At 34.5% G+C, this 23004-nt stretch overlaps 1 protein-coding gene, 1 long non-coding RNA gene and 1 pseudogene across 5 annotated transcripts in view; 1 reads left to right on the forward strand and 2 right to left on the reverse strand.

Moving 5' to 3' along the window:
- Positions 1-7600, forward strand: part of LOC117118978 (urease accessory protein D-like) — a 13500-nt gene extending 5900 nt beyond the window's left edge. For all 3 annotated transcript variants that reach the window (XM_033263738.1, XM_033263739.1, XM_033263740.1), the window contains 5 exons: positions 3675-3803; positions 4087-4178; positions 4715-4914; positions 5729-5841; positions 6950-7600. In XM_033263738.1, the coding sequence (XP_033119629.1) occupies positions 3675-3803; positions 4087-4178; positions 4715-4914; positions 5729-5841; positions 6950-7027 (612 nt within the window). In that variant the 3' untranslated portion in view covers positions 7028-7600. The remainder of the gene's footprint in view (positions 1-3674; positions 3804-4086; positions 4179-4714; positions 4915-5728; positions 5842-6949) is intronic.
- A 1192-nt stretch (positions 7601-8792) lies between these two features.
- Positions 8793-9769, reverse strand: LOC117119057 (annotated as a pseudogene).
- Positions 9770-9774: 5 nt separating this feature from the next.
- On the reverse strand, positions 9775-19190 carry LOC117118979. Of its 2 annotated transcripts, XR_004447119.1 has the most exons (4): positions 19135-19190; positions 13316-14079; positions 12346-12596; positions 9775-12151 (listed from the first exon to the last, which is right to left on the reverse strand). It is a non-coding gene; the product is annotated as an uncharacterized LOC117118979 (long non-coding RNA). The 2 variants fall into 2 exon arrangements; XR_004447118.1 differs by lacking the exon at positions 19135-19190 and having other exon boundaries at positions 13316-15334.
- Between the last annotated feature and the right edge of the window lie 3814 nt (positions 19191-23004).

The raw sequence follows: 23004 nt of genomic DNA on the forward strand, positions 1-23004 counted from the left end.
GTATTCATAGGCGATAATGCACTTTATTAAAACAATGGAAGATGTAACTTTGACTTTATCCAACTCCGTGCTTTATCTAACATTTTACTGGCGTGTCGTTTTAATTAATAGATAATCTCCATGGCAATGTTATTGGGACTGTACGAACGGTTCATTTCGTCTGGAAATCGTTGCGTTGTTTATTAACTTTTTGTCCCACGTTGCATTGTGGGATGGATACATGACATGGATGTTTTAACTTCACGGCGCTCACACAGACGGAAATCAACTTCTCCTTGTCGCTATACATGCGGAGAAGGGGATTTCCCTCTGTACGTCTAGCCTAGCCATGGATTCCTCTCTATGGTCTAGGCTAGTGCGCGTTGTTCATCGGTTCGCCTTGAATGACTGAGACCATGTTGAGACCGAGGCTGTTCGTAGCGGACATTAACATGACAATAAACAGAAAATAGCGATCTTGTTGACATTATCTGTGTGAAATATTTTGTAAAGACATCGTTAAGAGGTGAATGATTAAAGCTTTAGGTATTTCGTCAGACTTTCATTGACATTTTAACTGGTCACGCGGACTTGTTATTGGGATAATTAACAGGTCCGCCATGCATTTTACTAGCCATTGGCCGGCGGACCAGCGTTATTTCGAACCCTGCAAAGTGTTCAGGAGATTCATGTTTATATTCGTCTATTTATATTCAAATAGTGACCAGAAATGGTACATTCTGACCTTTGACCTATTGTAGGGTCATTCCATGTCAAATCAACCAGATTTTTAAAAAATTCCTGTATGATTGTCTCAGATTTTCATGAAACTCCATAAAAATAATCCACTATATGCTAAACTAACAAAAAAAAAATTAGCCTTATAGGATATATAGTTTCCAAGATATTGACTCCTCAAAAATGGGGCGTGGTTCTTCAAGATGAGCAAATGCAATTTATTTCAACTTTTGAAGCTTATAATTCGAAATTGGTAATAGCTATCAAGGTCAAACTTGGTATTCTAACTTATTTTTTGCCATATTTCACAAATATGATTTAGATTAACAGTTCCCTTTTGAAGTTATCTGCACTCAAAGTAGCCGCTTTGTTTAACGATGCAATTTTTTTGTGATTTTCGAGGTCACCCTGCGTCCATTTGAGTGGGTATATACCCCTCTTATTACAGATATATTATCTAAGTGTAGTTGTCTTTAGCCACATGCAAGTGCAGGCTGATCAAATCAATTAAAATTGAATAGCATATATTCAAAGATGGGACCAGATCTATAAAAGTGAAAAACGCCTATGTTTCTCAAAAAACGGATCATCATTTGGACATTTAAAATCTTTTCTTAAATTTACCCCAGTTAATCAGATATATTAGATCTACCTATAAACCAAATTTCAGCTTTGGTACTCAGATCCTTCATGGTTAGATACTATGTTGAAAACTGAAACTGAAAAACCTGAAATTTTGAGACTCCAATTCATTCGTTTTCCTGTAGCGGCAGTTTGAGGTTAAGGGGGCGTGGCCCCTCAACAAATGCATTAAAACATTACAGGTCATAGATTTTTAATTTTTTGCACCCTCCGGCCTTGTGAATAGAAAAACCTGAAGTTTTGAGACTCAAATTCCCTTTTCTTTTTCCCGTAGCGGCAATTCGACGTAAAGGGGGTGTGCCTCAAATTAACTTTGATTTTCGTATGCTAATATCATCATACAACCCCTTTAACCTTTTGTGGTGTAGGACACCTTTTACTGCTTATTCCAAATCCTTAAAAACATGTTTTTAACACATCATCAACAATAATACCCTACTTTTATATACATATTTTGCTTTAATTTTCTAAATCTATGTCATAGACCCATTAAATTTCTATGAATTTCAAATTTATTTATCTAAAGTTATTTCTGGTTTAATTCTTAATGTGCAACTTCAACCTGGGTAATAACCTCTTCCAATTTGTATTGTGGGTGACGGCCCTTATTATTAGTAAGTCACAGCACATGGCAATTGGGACATCACATACATCATTTTTTGTGGCCAATACATGGTAAATTATTTTCTGGAAACTTTCTATTATGTTTCATGAATATATTCATGTTCGATTCATGAATAGAAACTTCTTAGAATTTGCATTATATTCATATTTATTTTGGGCCACGCCCCTTAACTTCAAACTGCCGCTACAGAAAAATGAACGAATTGGCAAGTCTCATTTCAGGTTTTCAGTTCACATAGATATCTATATCACTGAGTCAGTGTGGCAAAAAATTAAAAAAAAATCTATGACCCATAGTATAATGCATTTGTTTGTTTGGCATGGAATGACCCAACTCTTTAAAATGTTTGTGATTTCCTATTACGTTGAAATATGTTTAGTTTTCAACATAGTATCTAGCCATGAACTAAGTACCAAAGCTAAAATTTGGTTTATAGGTAGATCCAATGTATCTGACTAACTGGGGTAAATTTAAGGAAAGATTTTAACTTTCCACAAGATAATCCGTTGTTGAGAAACATTGGCATTTTTCACTTTTATAGATCTGGTCCCAACTTCGAATTTATGTCATTCAATTTTAATTGATTTGATCAGCCTGTGCTTGCATGTGGCTAGAGACAACTACACATACATAATGTATCTGTAATATGAGGTGTATATACCCACTCATATAGACGCAGGGTGACCTCGAAAATCACAAACAATTTGCATCGTTAAACAAAGCGGCTACTTTGAGTGCAGATAACTTCAAAAGGGAAGGGATAACTGTTAATCTATGGCCATATTTGTGAAATATGGCGAAAAATAAGTTAGAATACCAAGTTTGACCCTGATAGCTATTTCCAATCTCAAGTTATAAACTTTCAAAGTTGAAGTAAATTGCGTTTGCACATCTTGAAGGACCACGCCCCATATTTTTTATTAGTCAATATCTCGAAAACTACATATCCTATGAGGCTAATTTTTTTTGTTGGTTTTTCATACAGTGGATAATTTTTATGGAATTTCATCAAAATCTGAGATGGTCATACAGGAATTTCTTCTTAATCTGGTTAATTTGACATGGATGACCCTACAATAGGTCAAAGTTCAGAATGAACCGTTTCCGGTCACTATTTGAATATTTTTTTCATTAGGACGAATATAAACATGAATTTCCTGAACAATTTGCAATCCATTGTGAGTCTCTATGACCAGTAGTTACTGAGATATGACATTACAAGGTCAAAGGTCAAACTTTCAAAAATCACATTTCCCGCCATTTTTTGATAAAAAGTTGTATTACAACAAATAAGAACATGCATATTGTGAACAATTTGAGACCAAAATCAAGTAGGCCCTATATTTTATCTAAATTGGTCCATCTTGCCAAATCCATCGAGAAAAAATGGTATCCTAAAATTAGTCACGGATCTCATGAAAATGACTCTACTATGTAGAATATTGGAAAAACTTCTCAAAAATCAAGAAAAGCTAAAGCTGACCATAATTTACACATGTATATTTAAATAAGGTATATTTAGGTCTTGTATGTTTTTAAATATGTCAAGTAGATTTGTCTATTATGACAATTGTGAAATTGTACGTGGTTGTAATGCTTCACTCTCTTCCCTTTTTCTGAGCATACTTTTATGTGATAGCATAAAATTTCTTATTTATGGTGTATTTACTGACTGATTGGTTGATTACAGGTGTTTGCATGTTCAGGTGGTTTGTTGACTGAGCAGCATTTAGTTGCAAGGATCTGTCCAGGTGGCCTACTTGCTTTCTTACCAGATTTCATAGTTTGCTTTGAGGACGCAGCTTACAAACAAACTCAAGTAAGTCGAAGAAGAAATAATAATGGCAAAACTGCATTGTGTAGTTACTATTCCAACACATTCTGTCGTGTGATTTGGCTTTGCTGATTTTACTACATATAAGCTTTTTACGTGGTAAATCAATCATGTATTAAGATGTTTATGTTAATGTTTTGAAAAGGAAATATTTGCGTTATTATTACTATTGTTATTCTAGAGTTATTAGAACATTTTATTGTGTACTCCTTGGTAATAACAATTAAGATATTTAAATCAAATATTTACTTTCCTGTATATTTTTCAGGTCTTCCATATGTCCCATGATTCATCACTTATAGTTCTTGATTGGTGCACTTCTGGCAGAATGGCAAATAATGAAATATGGGATTTCACAAGGTATGGACACCCCTGCGTATTATGTACCTTAACTGTTTAAAATACCCTGATATCAAAAGTTTGAAGGTTGACCTCTGTTGTTCTTTGACACTTCAGGCACTTCTGTTATGTAACACTCCTATTCACCTTGCAGATTCATGTAGTACATTTTAAATATTCTGTAGGGGGCATGTTATCTGCCTGCACACTGAGAGTGGAGTTGAATAGCTTGATGATTAAGTTATGACCTTCCAATCCCAGGGTCAGTCCTGGATTCAGCTCCTGTCAGTGTTGCAGGATTTTTTCTCATGACTAAATCAACTCCACTTCTTAAACCTCATGTAGAGATTAAGCGGGTGTCTGTCTGTTTTGTGAAAGGGACACCAAGAAGGTGTTCTTCCATGTGGCTGTATCTTTTACATACCCTGAAACTGCACCATAAATGTACAACAAAACAACTACATACACTAAACTATAAGGATAAATAGAAAAGCTGAAATCAATACTTTTCTTTGAATGCATTAAACATTAAACTTCTTTATTTTTTTTAATTCTAGCTTTAGAAGTAGTAATTCTATTTTCATAGACAATAAACTAGTCTTTAAAGATTGTATGCTACTTGACCAACATAAAATAGTTCCACTGAAAGAAGCAATGCATCATTATAATGTACTAGCTACTTGCATTATTATTGGAAAATCAACAGAAGAACAGTGTCAACATCTACTGCAGGTTTTAGGCAAGCGTCAAGCATTAGGTAAGGGTTACAGTACAAACATGTCACAGAATTTGTCCTCTAAATTACAGAGTTTTGGTCTTTTCAGCAAGGTATTTTAATGCTTCAATTTTGTATAGCCTTTGGTTTACCAAATGTGTGAACGTATACGTAAACTGATAATAAATGTATTGTCTCATTTGGTTTTGATACTAACGAGACTATGGTTATCATTCAAAAAGTTTATCGTCTGACTTGTCTTTAAGAATTGTTACTTTAGCAAACTTTTTACTACTTTTACTTTATTTGGGAATACACTGAGCATCCAGTATAATAACACTTCAGTTAGGGCAAACATCATTCCTATTTAAATCTGCTGACACAAAAATGATTGGAGTAGTGTACCAACTGAGCTATGAAGCTGATAAGCTCCCTTTGAATTTTTTTTCATTAGCTTTTTTTTTCTAAAGGTAATGCCTAGTTTGCAATTAATAATTGATATCACATAGAAGTAACTTTTGTATGGAGAAATACCTTAATCAGTGATCTATAAAGATAAGTAGGCTGCAAATAGACAAATTTTATTATTATATTTTCAATGTTTATAAAATAGTAAAACAAATTATTTATACTTTCAGATTGTTAGTGCCAATGTTACCTAGTAGGTATTTAAATTGTAATAACTGCTGTAATAATACTGTTCATGCATGCTAGGGTGTTGTATACATCTCCCCACCCTACGTGGACTCCCAGATTAATACATCAGTGGTGAATGTTTTTTTCACATAAGGTTAAGCCTACAAAAATGCTAACTGATATCATTTTATTATTGTAATATGTTTTGTGTTTTTTAAAGGCGAGTTGATCAATGCAGATGTGTCACTGGCAATAAGTGAATTAAAGTACACAGTAGAGGGCGTGAAGATCCCAGGTGTAGTTATCAAGTTTGCCACCAGTAACACTTTACAAGTAAGATAAATAGCTGATTATATGTATGCTTTATTTAGTTCTTTTGGTATGAAGATAAAGAAAGAGGATGTCTGATGTTATTGCCGAGTGTTTGATGGAACACAATACTATTCTACTCTGGTTTGGTTTGCTTTCTATAGAATACATATTGTGATGTTGACAAATGAAACTTTCAGTATCATCTCATAAGTATTCACAGGTGTACATAAGGAATAAATATTAGTAAATAAATATCAGACAAATAATTAAAATGTAGCACTCTGGACTTAATAGATGAACTCAGACAGTCTCAGACTCACTTTATTGCATCCTTTTACAGAAATTCGTTGCTCGTACATTGTTAAAACTATCAAAATTGGTTAAAATATAAGTACAGTACAGTTTGAAAGACAAAAATCTTTACGTTTGAAAGATTTATTAAAATCATATTTTTCAGAGGCAGTATAGATGGGAATTAATTTTTTTTTTATTAAGCTATCAATGTGATCACACCATGTAAGGTATTCGTTAAAGGTAACTCATGTTTGCCCTTAGTTCATCCATTTTATTGTCCAGTGACTGCACCAATAATAATAGATGGAATGTAAGGTCTGCTTTTCCTATTTTTAAAGCATTTCATGATTCCTCCTGCTTTCCCTCTCTTTCTGCGTTTTACGATCTTAGGCCATTTGTGTCTGTCTGGCAGCGGTGGGGTGGAACAGCTTTGCTCCTGTATAACTAGCAGTTCGTTCACCGTGTAGGTGATCCTTGACTCAGGCGGTGATCCAAAACAATGGTTAAACAACACCAAAAAAGCACATAATTTGCTTCAACAACATGGTAGCACAATACAGTAACCATCAGAACATTTAAAATGTAGATAAAAAGAAAGATTAGTTTAAAAAACAGGCACCAACAACTCCACCGAACTAAACGAACTCCGTCACCACATGAGCAGCGCCACCAGTGCTATTTTACTAGCTTTAGCCAGGAGTGGATGCTGGGTTCCTAGTAAATAAATAAATCAGTCAGTCCAAACATCTTCCCCAATATTGAAAAATTATACTTTAAATATTGTGTTAATATAATGATGTAAATGCTGATTTATTAATTCTGTTTTTTATCACAGGCCATCAAACAAATTGAAGAGATTCTACAGCATTTCTACAATCGTCTTGGAGGGAATCCATTTGAAGGCAAATATTAATGTCTGCATTCATTTTTATTATTGTTCAATAGGATATTGATAGCAATATTATAAAAATAAGCTATTTTTATATACAATCTGTTTATTTAATTTACAATAGAGTAGAACCTACATATTTTGGGACTACTGATATTTACTTTTATTGTTTTAGTAATAAACAATGATTTTAATTGTAATACTGCACAATGACGATATTATACTGTTGATTCAGATCGTATACGATCTAGACAGGCCTACCTGACTAATTTACTTGTAGTTTGACACCATATATAATCTCACTTGGCATTCTGTTTTATATTTGAATTTGTTTTGTTAGTGTTATACATAATATGTAGTTTCTACTAAATTCTTATAATATATCTGTAAATAAGCTGGTGGTACAGATAGTGGTGTAGATTGCCAGCAAGTACACAATCCTTTTATACTGGTATTTGAAGGATATCCTTAAAGCCTTGTCCCAACTATCAAATTTTATTTGACAAAAACATGTGACATACCTAAATATGGCCATGATGACATCACATCATGACCATATACAGGCACATCATGACCATATACAGGCACATCATGACCATATACAGGCACATCATGACTATATATGGGCATACAATAGATTTTTTGTCAAAGAAAATTGATAGTGTGGACAGGACTTTAAGCTCTGTCCACACTATGAAAGATTTGTGTGAATATCCCATATATAGGCATGATGATGTCATAACATTTGGTAGTGTGGCGATAACAAAAAGTTGATTGTGTACTGTATATGAATGATTGAATAAGGAAATTTAATTAGGAGGATTTTAATAAGCAATTACTCTAGACAGGTTTAAGCATCTATGATATTTAAAGATAGAACAACACTGTTAGATTCATTATTTCTGATTTTTTAAAATTCTTTTTAATTTTAACATGAAACCAGCGTACCAATTACAGATATCTATTGTAGTTAAACAATGTACTCAAGTCATGTGCAACATAATCTCAACTAAAACAAAATTTTGTAGTTTGTATTTGTTTATATATGGGGTGATATTGTAGCTGTTAATTATATAAAACACAAGAGCAATTCCTTGTGCAAAAGGAGGGAAGGGAGGGGAAGTTATCTAGGTGTTCTTCCTGAAAGTTTAATAGATTGTACTCTTTTTGGTGTATTTTAGGGGTTTTCACTGATTTTAAAACTATTTTCTCCTTTCATTTATGCCTTTTTGTTAATGTGCTACGTAACATGCAATATGAAACTTTATTGGGAATACCCCCATGTTTGAGGTTTCTCTCAAAATATATAATAAAAAACAAATACAAAAAATAATATTATTTTTTTTTATATGAAAATTGTTATTATTGAGATGATAAACTATATATTTAATTTAATATTAATTGATATGTTTTTTAATGATTATAACCTTATTATGACTTTAGGGATTTCAAAATTTCACCTCAAATGATGTAATATTTTGTTGCACACAAACCTATTGTTTACATTAGGCTTAGGATTTCTAGTCCATATTCGAGAAGACTTCAGAAAATCAAGCAAAGATGCTGCTTGGACCAGCGCTGATGTAATATGACTGTATGCTGTTGTCTTTAAAGGCTTGTCCAATCGACTTGCTAAACAGCAACATCAGGTTTTTCTGCTAAGAATCATGTTATCTGGTCTGGCTTGACCATGATACGCCTAGGTACATACTTAAGGTCCTGTCTTCTGACGTTGTGCTGACTTGCACCTTCAAATGCGTTGTAAAGTGTGGCAATAGTTTCAGCAAGTCTAGTTGCGTTGATTGGCTTGAAAATATATATTTTCCACCCACTGCTCATCTCTGACTATGTCCCCAAGTATCAATGTCTCTTTTAGAGTGTGAACTGCAAATACACATTTCTTCCTGTTGGTGAGGTACAGCTAACCCTGTACCTGATGGAAATAATTGTGGGTTTTCTTTAATTTAATCTTCCCATTGGCAGTGCATACCAAAAAAATTGCATGTTCATTATTTTGTAAGTTCCTCAATTGTTTCATCCCTTCCAGTATATGGGGATTAGATTTCCAGTACAGTTTCGCTATCAATAATACCGTCTGGTGATGCACCAATTAAGCCTGATGTGTGTAACCAGAGACCAGTTTGGGCAACTTTCAGACCTAAAGCCATTTCTACTTGCTGCAGTGCATCGTTTTCATGGTCAATACCCCATTGGATAGCTTTCACACCAGACAAATCCCTTGGATTTGTAAGAGAATCAATTAGCGACGGTGTTACTTTTCTGGCGCTCAAAACTTTTCGAAAATTGCTTGCAGTCAAGTGTCCCTTCCTCAACTGCTGCCATGCCGGTGTCGATCTTTGTCCAACAGCTTTCACTACTTCTACAACGTCATACATGTTCAGTTGTGCTCTTGTCACTGTCGGAACTTGTCCAACGGATATAATGAAATTGAATAGCGTTAAAGATGTGGGACGAGCGATCAAGACTGAATTAAAACTAAATACTGATTCAAACGCTGGACAGACTGAGAAGAAGACTGGATAAATGTAACAAATTATTAGACTTTAATTAAGATGGTCTATTCCAAAGGTTTCAAGGTCACAAAATGTATTATGCTTATTAGAAAAATTATATAAATTATGATTCAAAAGCCAATGCCGATTAAAAGAACATATTTAAACCAAATTAAATAATTACAGAAAGCATATAAACGAAACTCAAATCTATGTTAAATTAATTCACGATAGTTTAAAGCAATTATTACGATCAAGTTTACGATAAAAATTAGAAAGATTCAAATTAAAAGATATATGTTAAGTTAACAGCACAGTCTTTCCACAATAGTGAGATTAAAATAGCGGCTCAAACCCCATATAGTTACGGTAGTTTTATGAATATAAATGTAACGGTGGGTGAGTGACATCGGAGGATTATAGCACATCGATGTTTACGGATGGATGGCTTGACTATCACTGCCTTTGTCCCTAATCTTAATGTAATTTGATGTGGTCACTCTGAGGGCGCAATGCTGTCTTAAATATACCCTCACACACCCCCCCCCCCAGTTTGTTATTGTTGTCACCAACAATTAAAAATAATAACCAATGTGATACAAGGCACAGTATTAAAGGAAATTCAACAAAGCAAAGAACCAAACTTATACAAGAGTTTCCAGCTTAGCTAAGTGATGTCCATTATACCCATTAATCCCCTCTCACTCGCCGAACCGGACTGGGGGACGAACTACTCTATATTCGTCCTCGGAGAAGCTGTCCTCAGATAAGCCATACTTCATAGGACTGTTGACTGACATGTCTGATTCACATTCGATAGGCGGTGGAATAATGGGTATGGAATTAATCTTTTCCGTCTTTTCGTCACATTCCATTTCATCGTCAGTCAGATCAAAACTTCACTATCTACAACAAACGGGATCTTCTCTATCGCACCCACTGGTTGCCCCTTAACAGCAGGCGAAACTAGTTTAAAGGACGGTTTGGTAGTGGACAGTATCGAGAGATGTGACACTGGAGCAGCTTCCCTTTTGGCTGGTTGAAACGTGACTGTGGTTGATGTTGAGGTGGATTTATCGGTTGGTGTTGTGATGCTGTGGTCCACTGTCCTCTCTGTGGTTGAGCTATCTCATTGGTAAAACCACGTGGCCCAGAAATTTTGATTCGATGGAGCCGCTCTGACAGGCTCTGGTGCGACTCGATAAGGCTTTTAGTAGCCTCTAACTGTTTATCTAGGGCCTCTTTTAGTTTGTCAATCTGGGATGAAGTGTCCTTGATATCTGGTTCATCGAGAATGCCCTCCTCTCTGCTTGATTACTTTCCTCTGCCACGATCCGAAGCTCCCGTCTAAGTTGAGTAAATGGCATGTCACGTGATTTCATTGGGGCAAGCATAAACTAAGATGAAAGCATCCTATCACTGCCCTCCATGGGTTTTATCTTTTGAGCTTTCCTAAGCATGGCTTCCAAGGTGATAGCATATTAGCTTGCACTCTCTCCACGCCTCTGAACGCAAGCATAAAAGTTTGTTATTGGTGACAGTGTAGGGTTTGCTTCACCATATTCCAACATCAGCTTCTCCAAGGCTGTTGACGCTGTTTTTCCGACATCGCCCCTGGCCTCTAAATTCAATACCAGATCTCGGGCCCTCCCCTGTGTGTGTCGAATAACCTCTCCGTAGCCAGCACTATCCGATAGCTTCGATTCGATTAGGAATCGCATATCCCGTATCCAATCCTCGACTTGGTGGCTGTTGTTGCGCCCGGAAAACGTCGCAACCTGTTTAGTCTGGTGGGTTGTTATGACATTGGAGCTTGGCAGAATTGGTTTGGTTTCGACATCAGGAAAACTCAGTTGTGAATATGGTCGGGGTGTTGGTGTCGGTTTAGATTGGCTAGATTTCTCAGACATTGTTGGTGTAGATGATGGTGGGTCAAACCCTGCCATTTGGAGTGGAGTTAGGTGACCTGTCGATGTATGGCTCACTTCCACTGAACCGTATGGGGTGAGTTGTGGTGGTGGGCTCGCCATTACTGCACTAAGGTATCAGGACTGTGCTGAATTATTTTAATAATTATTAATTATAGTTTAGTTATTTTTAAACTTTAAATCAAATATAAAACCCCATATAGTTACGGTAGTTTTATGAATATAAATGTAACGGTGGGTGAGTGACATCGGAGGATTATAGCACATCGAAGTTTACGGATGGATGGCTCTCTTCAGGAATTCTGCCAACTCTACGACAACATTTGCCACTGGAAAATTTTCAATTAGTTCCCGTACAGTTTGGATAGGAAGGTTTACGGTTTCTTTGATTGTCTCGGGAAGTAGCATCCAGTAGAGGGTTGTAAACATGCCACAATATTTGAGTCCGGACACCATAGCCTTTTTGTCATCAGAATTAGTGGGTCGTTGCAGCAGTGTGTATACCTTCCCAGCAGGATACATCTCCTGAATGCTTTTTGTTGTCTCCGCTTTCCCCATTGGTTTGTTCCATTCACATGGTATGTCTGTTCACGAAATATTGTTTTGCGCCCACAAAGCCAATGTCGCAGCATGCGAACCCGACCAATTGCACATTTGCACGATGTTGACAGGATTTTTGTATTTTTGGCTGTACCTTCAATTTGTATCTATAAAATAATATATATAAAACACCATTAAAGTAGCTTATTCCATTTAAAAACATTTATTTTTCAACCCTTTTTTACAATGTGAAGAAGTAAAATATTGTGTGGTTTGCAACAAGTTAGTGAACATTTTTTTTCCTGTTATTATTCAACAGCAACAATTCATTGAACATAAGTTTAATTTTGTTTTACGATACCTTAACATCATACACCTTGTTCTTCATACTGGCATGCACACGTCCTTCAATTAACCCATCGGCGTAACGGCAACCCTCAACATGGTTTGACTTCAGGTGGTTTTCCCCTTTTTGCAGTGCCTTCTCATTAAGGCCACCAAAGAATTTAAAAATTGCAAATAAATTCAGCAATCCCATGGCTACCAACACTAGGCTTACTGTAGTTGGTACGATCCACTAATCTGCATTACTAGCAACCATCCAACACTGTCCTGTGAAATATGATTGAAAAGAAGAGGGGTTATAATTAGGCCTATATCTGGCCTTGGCCTAGGGTAGGGGCCTAGGCCTAGCCCTAATTTCATTATTAATATTATTAAATTAAGGTGTTAAAAAATTAACTACCACTAGTAGGCCTAGCTAATCACATATCAACCTAACTGTATGCTAAACCCCCAAAAATTAGTCTGAAAATACCGCAATTAACACCACTACTGGCCTAGGCTAGCTTGGTTTATCAGGCATGCTGTAGCCTAACACGCACTGTGCTCGAACGAGTTTTAGGCCGACCGAATTGATCGAACACCGCGCCATGTTACCTGAAATTAGGCCTGGCCCGGGCCCCAAAACCCGAAAATTGCAGGATTGTATATACAGATTTTAACGTTTTCAAACAATACACTAATTATTAATTTAATCAATAATCGTATTTAATGTATATGTTGCTTTGTACATTCGTTAAACGATCGATTCTAGAAAAACCGTTAAAAAAAACCACATCTCGTGCAAAATTAGAATGCTATTTTTTATAACTTCTGAATGAAAAATGAATGCAAACTTATCAAAATATGATCAACATATTATTCAAATTCTGTAATGTCGTAAAATAATACGGGATAAAACAATATAAATGATTGAAAATTCAATATTAACGGCGGACTCTGTAACAGCTTGTAAATTCAATGTGTTAGAATAGAGCAAAATGGCTGACCTAGTTTTGTTTGGCCCAGACAATCCGGTCGCCAGGAAACGTGATGTCATTACTTTTTCTCTCTATTTTCTTTGTAGCAAGGTAGTTTTTTCACGTATTCATCCCAATTCTTGATTTGCTTGCGAAAACAAGTAACGTTTGTAAACTTACTTCAACACATTTTGTCCCCATTAATCTGTAGTCAGAATAGAGTGCAAGTTTGCTTGTTTGTTCTCTTTACTAGAAAATGTATATCTTGGAATCAGATGGTACTGGTACTGGAATAGTCTTCATAGGGACATTCTTTTTCCTTGTTTTTTTTTTTTTTTTTGTGTGTACATAAGGATTCTAATCCAAACAATTACATGCACCCTTAATTCTAAGTCATACTCTATTCATGCTACATCCATCCAATAGAAAGCACTATATTTAAAAAAATAGAATATTTGGTCATAACATTGCATTATAAAATAATATTTGGAACATATAAGTTAATGTTGTTTTAATTACATTTCTTGCTGATTTCATATTATAAATGAATTGTATTTGCATTGCAAATTATTGTTGTTAATTTGTAATAATCTGATTTTTGATTCAGATACAAGCATACTCCCTAATTATCTACTATAAGAACCATTCTCTAGCTGGAGTCAAGCCTGGAGAAGGAATAAGTTCAGGTAACACATCAGGGGATAATATGTCAGGATTCTTCTAATGTTGAACTTTTTGTTCTGGAAAACTACTGTATTCCTCACATACACCGGCCCTGGTTCTTGCTGTTAAATCTATAATAATAAAATCGAATTATGTGTAAGAAATTATTTATATTAATTATAAATAAATTAAATGCTGGGGAAAAGTAAAACATTATGTTTCAATTTCCGATTCCATGTAGGGGTATTTTTCATTTCATGGCAAAGTATGGTTAAGTAAACCTAACACTAACATATACCACATGTGATGAAATGTCTTGATTCCTTTCAGTGGTTTAAAAAACTCGGACAAGAACTCTTGCGCAGTTGTATCTATGCTAGCTTTACCAAATCACCCACTACTATATCCACCAGCTTTGATCTATTACCACAGCTGTTGTCTAACATTTTCCAAATCCTTTCAATCTTTTCCTCTGCTGGCATGACAACTTTCATTGGCTCACTACCTAAACAACTTCTCAATGTGTATGACAACTGGTCACACTGCATTGTTGGTTTCACAAGTCTCTGAAAGTCCTCCTTGAACCTTGAATACAGCTTTTCATCGCCAGTAAATTTGTCACTCACATCACGAACTAACACAATCAAAATAGATTGTGTTAATTCGTGAAATCAAGAAAGCACGTCAAAATACGCACTGTTGTTGTTGAGGACTTTTCGTGTGGTAAAGAATACAAAATTCCTTGACAACCAATAAGCGCTCGTTTTGACGCGCTACTGTGATTTCACGAACTAACACAATCTACTTTGATTGTGTTAGTTCGTGTTGTGAACGACGAATTTAACATATATTGCCACTCCTCTACCTAAAACAAACTTCTCATCTGGCACAAATAAATGAAAGCCAGGGATATGAAACTCCTCAGTAGACAACTCAAATAAATACTTCTTCAGGATAACCTCTGTTAAAGCAATAATGTGCACATTTTCATTTGCTAAACGTAGAATTAATTCAGATTTCTTGTTCAAAAAAGAATCACAATTTTTGTAAAAAACATTTAAGCAACTAATTTTCCCAGTTCTTAGATTAACGGTCTGACTATTGGGGTTTTTTTCACGGAAAGTAGTTATCCTACCCTTCCTAATTACCAAGTCCTTCTCACCATTATCTATTCTTTGTTTCTAAGTCGCCTTGAGTTCCTTTAACTCTTCACGCTCTCTAATGGTTCTATCATTACTTACTTGGCACAGAATACATTTGGGAGTTTAATTAATTATGATATCAAAAGGCAGATGCAGTTTATGACATACACTATAACATACATTACAGGTACATTAGTAGCAAAAATAAATAATTTAAATTGATGAACTTTACAGTACTAGAATATTAATATACAATGTTTATACAGCTTCATTGGTCACAATATGAGTTGTGATAAGTAACATGATATTATGTCAATATACATCTCTTAATGTAAAAATGTGAATTTTCACTTGAAAAGAGTAACTACAGGGACCACTCCAATTTCATTTTTCCTTGAGTGAAAATTCACTCTTAAATGAGTAAATATTATTCTTAAAATAGTGAAAAATTTCTAAAATTCACTCTGAATAGAGTGAAATCTCTCTCCCCCCCCCCCACTTTATAAAGAGTGGTCACTATAGGTACTCTTTCACTCTTCATTTACTCTTTTGCATTTAGAGAGACAATCTAAATTAACATACTACAGTACCATTCAGATTATTATTGCATTACAATCTCTGGTTTACCTGAAATCTTTGGTTTAAAGTAAAAAAATAATTTATGAAAAAAAGAGCACCATACACTCAATTGTAACTAATAGCACCACAGTATTGCTTATACAAATTACAAATATAAATAACTGTACACAGTTTAGATAGTGGTTGTTTGAAAACTATATCAAGTCATTTCTAAACTATCAAACTACTTTTACTTTACAATTTACATCATATCATGCTTACAATCTTTGGTTTACCTGAAATCTTTGGTTTAAATTAAAAAAATAATTTGATGAAATACAAAGCACCATACACTCAATTTTAACTAACAGCACCACAATATTGCTTATAAAAATTACAAATATAAATAATACATACAGTCTAGACATTGGTTGTGAAAACACCATTATTAAGTCATTTCTAAACTATCCAACTACTTTACCTTACAATTTACATCATGTATATTGTCATGCATACAAATTTATTGGTGAAATGCAGTATAATAAATTTCATAAAAAATTCTAATAAATCAAGTCCTGTAATGAAGAAATGATGTAAGGTTTATATTTTTAAATAACCATCAGTTTCCCATAACATTAACAGGACACAAAGGAATCACATTTCACAATCAATAAAAATTTGTAAAACTCTAGTATCCACGGCAGATGCAATGTTCAGTGGCGCTGATGACGTTGGCATATACTCAAATGCTTTTGTATTACAAAGTTTTACATTTGTTTCTCATGGGATTCATACCTTATTACAAATTGTATTTATTTACTATTTTTAAACATTTGTTTTGTGGTAACAAAATATATACAGTGTATTTCATCTTCTGTGTCTCAATTTAATCCTCATTCTTCAGAGATATTTATTGAATTTTATAGATCATTATGGCTGATCAGACATTGTGATGTCATCATATTGCCATTATGTTATGCGCATTTGAGCGTATCTATCGCTTATCCTTGATCGTTTCCTTGCTCTCAGTATGTTATAGCCGAGACAATTCTCTTTCTTAATCTGTTCTTTATTGTCCTTTTGATGACGTAAATCCTTTGATTGATCATAAATCCCTCACCAACAAGCCTTTTTTAATGAGATATGGTGACACAAATATACTTCATATTAAGGGTCAACTTTATATGCCATTACCGTCCTGAAGCATGTCATAACACGTCTGAACACGTTCGTTAAAATTTCAAATAAAGTGAAATATCCAAAAATCAGTTAGAGCTCCTTAGCATGCATGGTGACCCCAATTTTTTTTTTTATTCTGAAAGCACTTGAGTTATAGATATGATTTTATGCATTGTTTTGACTGATCAGACATTGTGATGTCATCATGTTGCCATCTGAATTTGAAAAACTGAATTTTTATCTATGAAGTCATAATTTTCATACTTCAAGAATTTTAAAACTTTTTAACCCGCGCAGCTTGTACGTAACATACAAATACCTTTTTGGAGAGGATTTCTGTTTTTCATGCACTACTTGATAAATTCCATACATTTTTATGAACTCTGAATATAAAATGATGACACATGTGTGCGTCAAACCTAAATATTTTTTCCGCTCACTAAGGGGCAAAATGATGTAATAATTGTTTAAAAAAAACATGCCTATTTCTAATCTGCCATATACGGTAGACCGGCAGCCAAGAGCAGTTTGATCAAATGAACAAGGTACCAATATCCGTGTACAGGAAAATTTATTATGTAAACATAACATATCAATATATGGATGTCTGCCGGGGACCCCCTGCTGGGTGTGCCCCCTGGAGCACCAATTAAGGGGCTAAAAAATGGGCTAGATCATGTTTTGGAGATACCACATAAAACCAACTTAAAATTAACAAACATACTCTACTAAGTATAAAAAGTGTATTGCCAGACAGATTATCCGCTGGATATGTCCAGCCAGACACCCACAAAAGGGTCCTAAATTTGGGCTAGATCATGTATTGAAGATACCACTTAAAATCAACTTAGAATTGACAAACATACTCTACCTTCATTGGCTTCCTGTAACACAGAGAATTACTTACAAGATTTTATTATTTGTTTTCAAAGCACTTCATAATTCCTCGCCAATGTTTATTTCACAACTCACCATCCAAGATGGCTGCCGTAGGAAAGCGCCACCTTTAGGCTTAGTATACATATTATTACCATAAATAAGCCCTCTGACTGAGTATTATTTCATTAATGATAATTAGTATTGATAATGACAAATTATTAAACTGTCGTAGCCAAAAAGAGGCCAAGTAGAGCATCTTATTCAAATATTAAAAAGAAATAAAATCGTGTACATTACACCCATACACCGCAACGCTCGAGTTTCAAAATACGGGTAACTTGCTACACTGAACTTTCTGTGTAAATTGAGGGCGCAATTGAAAATGATAGTGCTCAGGGGAAATTTGATTGGCTGAATCTATGGCAGCCATCTTGGTTGGTACACACACACAGCTCTGCGTATTTCGAACATCGAATACATTGCTGTTAGCGCTCTAGTATTCTTATTATATCTCTATGGTATAACCAAAAATACTAGAAATACAAGATAGAGTTCTCCACACAAAAAAAGTGTTCCACCGTGTTCCATCGAAATGCATGGTGGGAATACGAAAAATGGGACGCCCCCTACAGCTGGATCTAAAAAAAAAACTTGTGCCAAACTTTCGTTACCAAGTCGTCGTGTATTTTATCATCAATTCTCAACAAAGATACTAGATATAAAAACAAACTAGAATAGACACCCAGACAGTGACATCGGTGAATACAGTACATAACCTCCTTGGTGGCGGTAGAAATCGTTGCTATTATCCAAATAATACACAAAACAATTAAAGCATAATCATGAATCAGTAAAGAATAAAACAAAATTACAGCGCAGAATCGCATGGCCGGACGCACTCTTAGTGAAAAAGTTTTCCTCCATTAGTGGAAAAGGAAGGGCGCCTTTTGCGTCTGGATATACTTAGCAACAGAAGGGCGCCCTGTACGTTGGGCACGACTTGCGCCTCATTTTTACAATGCGAGAACTCTATCTTGTATTTCTAGTATCTTTGGTATAACCATTGCCAATGTATCTCTGCACATTTTTCCAAGCCATTTTCCGCGCAAATTTGAGCTAGTTTTCAAGGTATCATCCACATTCCACAACGAATAAACTGGCATTTTAGTAATCTGTACTGTAGTAGTAGTAGTAGATCCTAGATCTATCCATGGATCTAATAATTAACATTTAAATTAATGTACTTTATTTAAAATAGTGTTGTTTGTTTGCCCCTAATGTTTGAAATATTATAATTATAATTTCTATGCCTAGGCCGCGCCAGGCAGTAGAGTAGTATTCCGTATTCTCTACATACATACGGCAGGCCTACTGCACTAAATGCCAGGCTATGCATACACAGGTAAGACAAGTTGATATTAAACAAACCTATTTAACGCCACTATTAAGATCACCACTTCCAAGACTTCCTTATCCAAACCAGCAAACATATCTTTTTGAAAGATTGATTCTTCAAAAATGCCTTCGACTTGTATTATTTAATATTATTGAATATTTTCGCCAGTCCTAATTTTTCAATTTTCCGCTTGCGACGACCATTCTCATCAGTTGGCTGTGTCGTTACCAGCTCGTCACGGTTGAGTGAATCAGCTGACTTCCTGTCTAGTGCAAATTTCCGAAATAAAAACTGGGGAAAATCGTTATTTTACACATAATTGAGACATTTTCATAAGTGAAAACCAATATAAATGAAAAGAACGGCCAAATTTACATTGGAATATCTAAAGTTTGACACGATTTTTTATTGGGTTACCGAATGCAAGCCTTTGAAAGTCGGTACATTTTAGGAAATTCCCTATCTTATAAGACTAGCTCAAAATCCTGTAGCACCAGTTTTTTTTTTTTGGGACCCAGTTCACGAGCCTCGTTTTCGAATACCACGCTCCAAAATCGAGTGCCGTCACCGTCATTGTGGTCGCCCATCCCTCTATTTTAAATTAAAAATCAATCGTTTCATCCCCGCACCCCCTTTAAATGATCCAGGAAAGTTATTTCTCATTTTAACAATAAAAATTGTGTATCTCAGTAATATTATTATTCATAAGGAAGACTGTCAAAGAAGTGATGGCAGTCAGCTATGGAACGCCATCGCTGCCTTCGGTAACAGCTTACCATTCGGCGCATTTACGTTCGGCTCTTTTACTATTCGGCGCATTTACATTCGGCCCTTTTACCATTACGTTTGGCTCTTTCACCATTCGGCGCATTTTCATTCGGCCCTTTTACCATTCGGCGCAATTACAAATAAAATATGACCTTTGACATCGGGTCAAATAAAAAATTTCAACGGCTGTGGGAATGAGTCTATAAGATCTAGAAGAAGTAGGTCTAGAGCCTATGGCAGAATTATGGCAAACAGTTTCATTAGGCAGAATCATGCAATTTTAAAGTTAAATATTGAATTGTACATAAAAACAGGATTAAAATGAGGGGTCAACCATTCCTATGGGATAAGCCAAAGCGGAGTTACAAATTTTTGAACATTATTCATTTCGACCAAAATAAGGACAATTTTCCAATACAAAATCGTGACTTTTGTGTGTAAATATAGGGTATAGGCATTAATGTATAGTTATTATTGTAGCTTATTGTATAGTGCAATATATCATAATATATTGAGGCTTGGACCCCAAAGGATGAAAAATCTATAAAACCATCACTTGATAACGAAACGAGGATGGCGTTACGCGTGATATGCATCACCGAAATTTGCTAATTGTATATTCAAAATGGCCACCAGTTTCCTCAAATTTCACATTAAGCAGTTAAATGTTAAGAATTTAAAAAAAATAAGTAATAATATCATATGTTGTAAGTATTTTTGCATGTTTTCAGATCTCTAGGAATGATTCTATGCCAAATTCAGCTGCCTATTTCAAGAATACTTTCATTAAAATGGCTGTCACTTTTCAAAATGTCCGCCNGAATATTTAATTAGAAAATTATGATGCTGCAAAAACATGAAGTACAATTCACACTCAATAAACTTGGACAAACATGTAACTGAACATAATAGTGATGCATTTATTGATTAGAACCACAGAAACTGTTTAATAACAATTACTGCATTATACATTAATTACAAATATATTAAATTATTTTTCATTTATTTAACTATTTACATTATATTACTTTATTTACAATATATTATATTCTTCCCTGTCAGCTGCACACAAATGTCACATACTGCTTGGTTGGTAAGTGTAGTGCGGTTCAGCTCAAAAAAACGGTCAAGTAGACATCTGAAGTTCTTGATCCGCCTTCCTGATAGGAAAGATAGATGGTGTTAATATAAAAGAAATTAATGTAAATAAAATATTATAATATTGAATGCAATAAAAAATATAAGGAAGTATAAAAATTTTATAACATAATATACGGATCACAGCATCTAATACTGTACATAATAATACTGGTAATTAAATTTAAGAAATTCAATTTACCATAAACAAAAAATACACCCCTATTTTATAATGTACCAGTCCAAACCTGTACCACATCAATACCTAACTGGTCGATACCATTTTGTGATATGGTAAAAACAATTCCTTAATATAAAATAAGTTGATTATTATCTCGAGGGATTAAAGCTGGGACCTTTACTTTCAGGGTGAATGCTTCACCACCTTGCCATGGTGGGTGGGGGCAGATTCCATATTATTACAGTGTATAGTACGTGTCTATGTGAATTGTGAACTACTACCTAATTTACAATGTACTATTGGAAGGTTTCGCAAATAAAAATAAGACTTTGCTTTATTATTACAAATATTTCTTTTAGGAAAGTACATTCTTCAGATACATTATACTTACATGAACTTCATTAGGAGTATGACTATGAGTGAGGTCTAGATCATACAATGTATCACTTTCTTTAACCAAAAAAAAAACACAGAAAAAAATGACAGTTCATGTGGGAAATCTCTTACCTACCCAGTAAAGTGTGTTTAAACTTGTTCCAGAAACAGAAACATTGGATGACATTTTTTTCTTTTTTCGAAAATGGAGAATTATTTTTTCTAAATTAATTATTATTATAGTTCAAACATTAGTTAAAAATCGAGTCAGCTGCGAACAGTTGTGATATTTATTACATAAGTTATACAAAGATATAGTCAGTGACAGCAAAAATGCTTGTTTTACCTGTTCTTCAGGTGGTATGGATACTATTGATGGAGGACTAGGTCTAATAAAATAGAAGTGATCAGTAAAAATATTTAATAAACAATTTTAAAATAATGTTTAATGATTAAAGATACTACTTTTTCTTTTAAACAAGCCAAATCAAACAAATCTACTGTATTAGGCCTAATGTTAGAAAGGACATGGACTTCTATTGTTGGTTTGGGTTAAATCCCAGCACTAGGAAATCAGAATCTGTTCTTACAATAACATGACTTTATTTAATATGAATTCAAATATATTTTCAGGGAAGGAAATATTATTTGGGGAGATTTTCACAAAATAATACTTAATATTAACAAATAATTATGTATAGATTGAAAGTATGAATATTTATATCAATCATATTGATTTCATTCATTCATGTAATTTATAAATGTCAAACATACAAAATAGAAAATATATTTCATAGTTACCTGCTACTTGCACTGCTTGCCAAATGTTTCTTTAAAACACAGAATGAAATGTTATTTTGGCATTTCGGACACTTCTGTGTCAACTCAGAGTCCTCATCAGTTTCCTAAAAGAGTAAACAATTAAAAATGATGTATTAATCATTTATAAACTGTCATTTATATTTTATCTATTAGAACTTTCTTAAGGATGTGTTTCAAATTCACACATAACTCGAGCGCCCTTGAATATTATTTAATGGATACTTGCGCTTAGGTGAATTTGACTGATTGATTGATAACTGATCATATTATGCCTCTTTACCCTTTCTGAATCCATGTTTAGTGCATGTTGAATTGGTCGTATATAGACTCTACATTGACCTGATTTTTCTTTTATATTCAGGGGTGAATATTCCCCCTAATTGGGGTAAGCTTTCTTCCACTCCCAAAGCATATTATTATCTCAAAACCCCCAGCATCCCTCAGCTTGGGAAAGTTAGCATATAGTACTTCCTGGAATTCATCCGGATTTATACTGTTATGTACTGTTATGTTATTTTCACCAAGCCCAGCTTCTGCTAGTTGTTGCTTTTGCCAACATTTTGGTGTTATTGTCGATGGATCTGACAGGCAAACTATCTTCCGAGTCCATGGCGTCTTC

Source organism: Anneissia japonica, unplaced genomic scaffold, assembly GCF_011630105.1.
Source record: "Anneissia japonica isolate Jap-2015-1 unplaced genomic scaffold, ASM1163010v1 scaffold1826_len1998817_cov189, whole genome shotgun sequence".
Lineage (NCBI taxonomy): Eukaryota > Metazoa > Echinodermata > Crinoidea > Comatulida > Comatulidae > Anneissia > Anneissia japonica.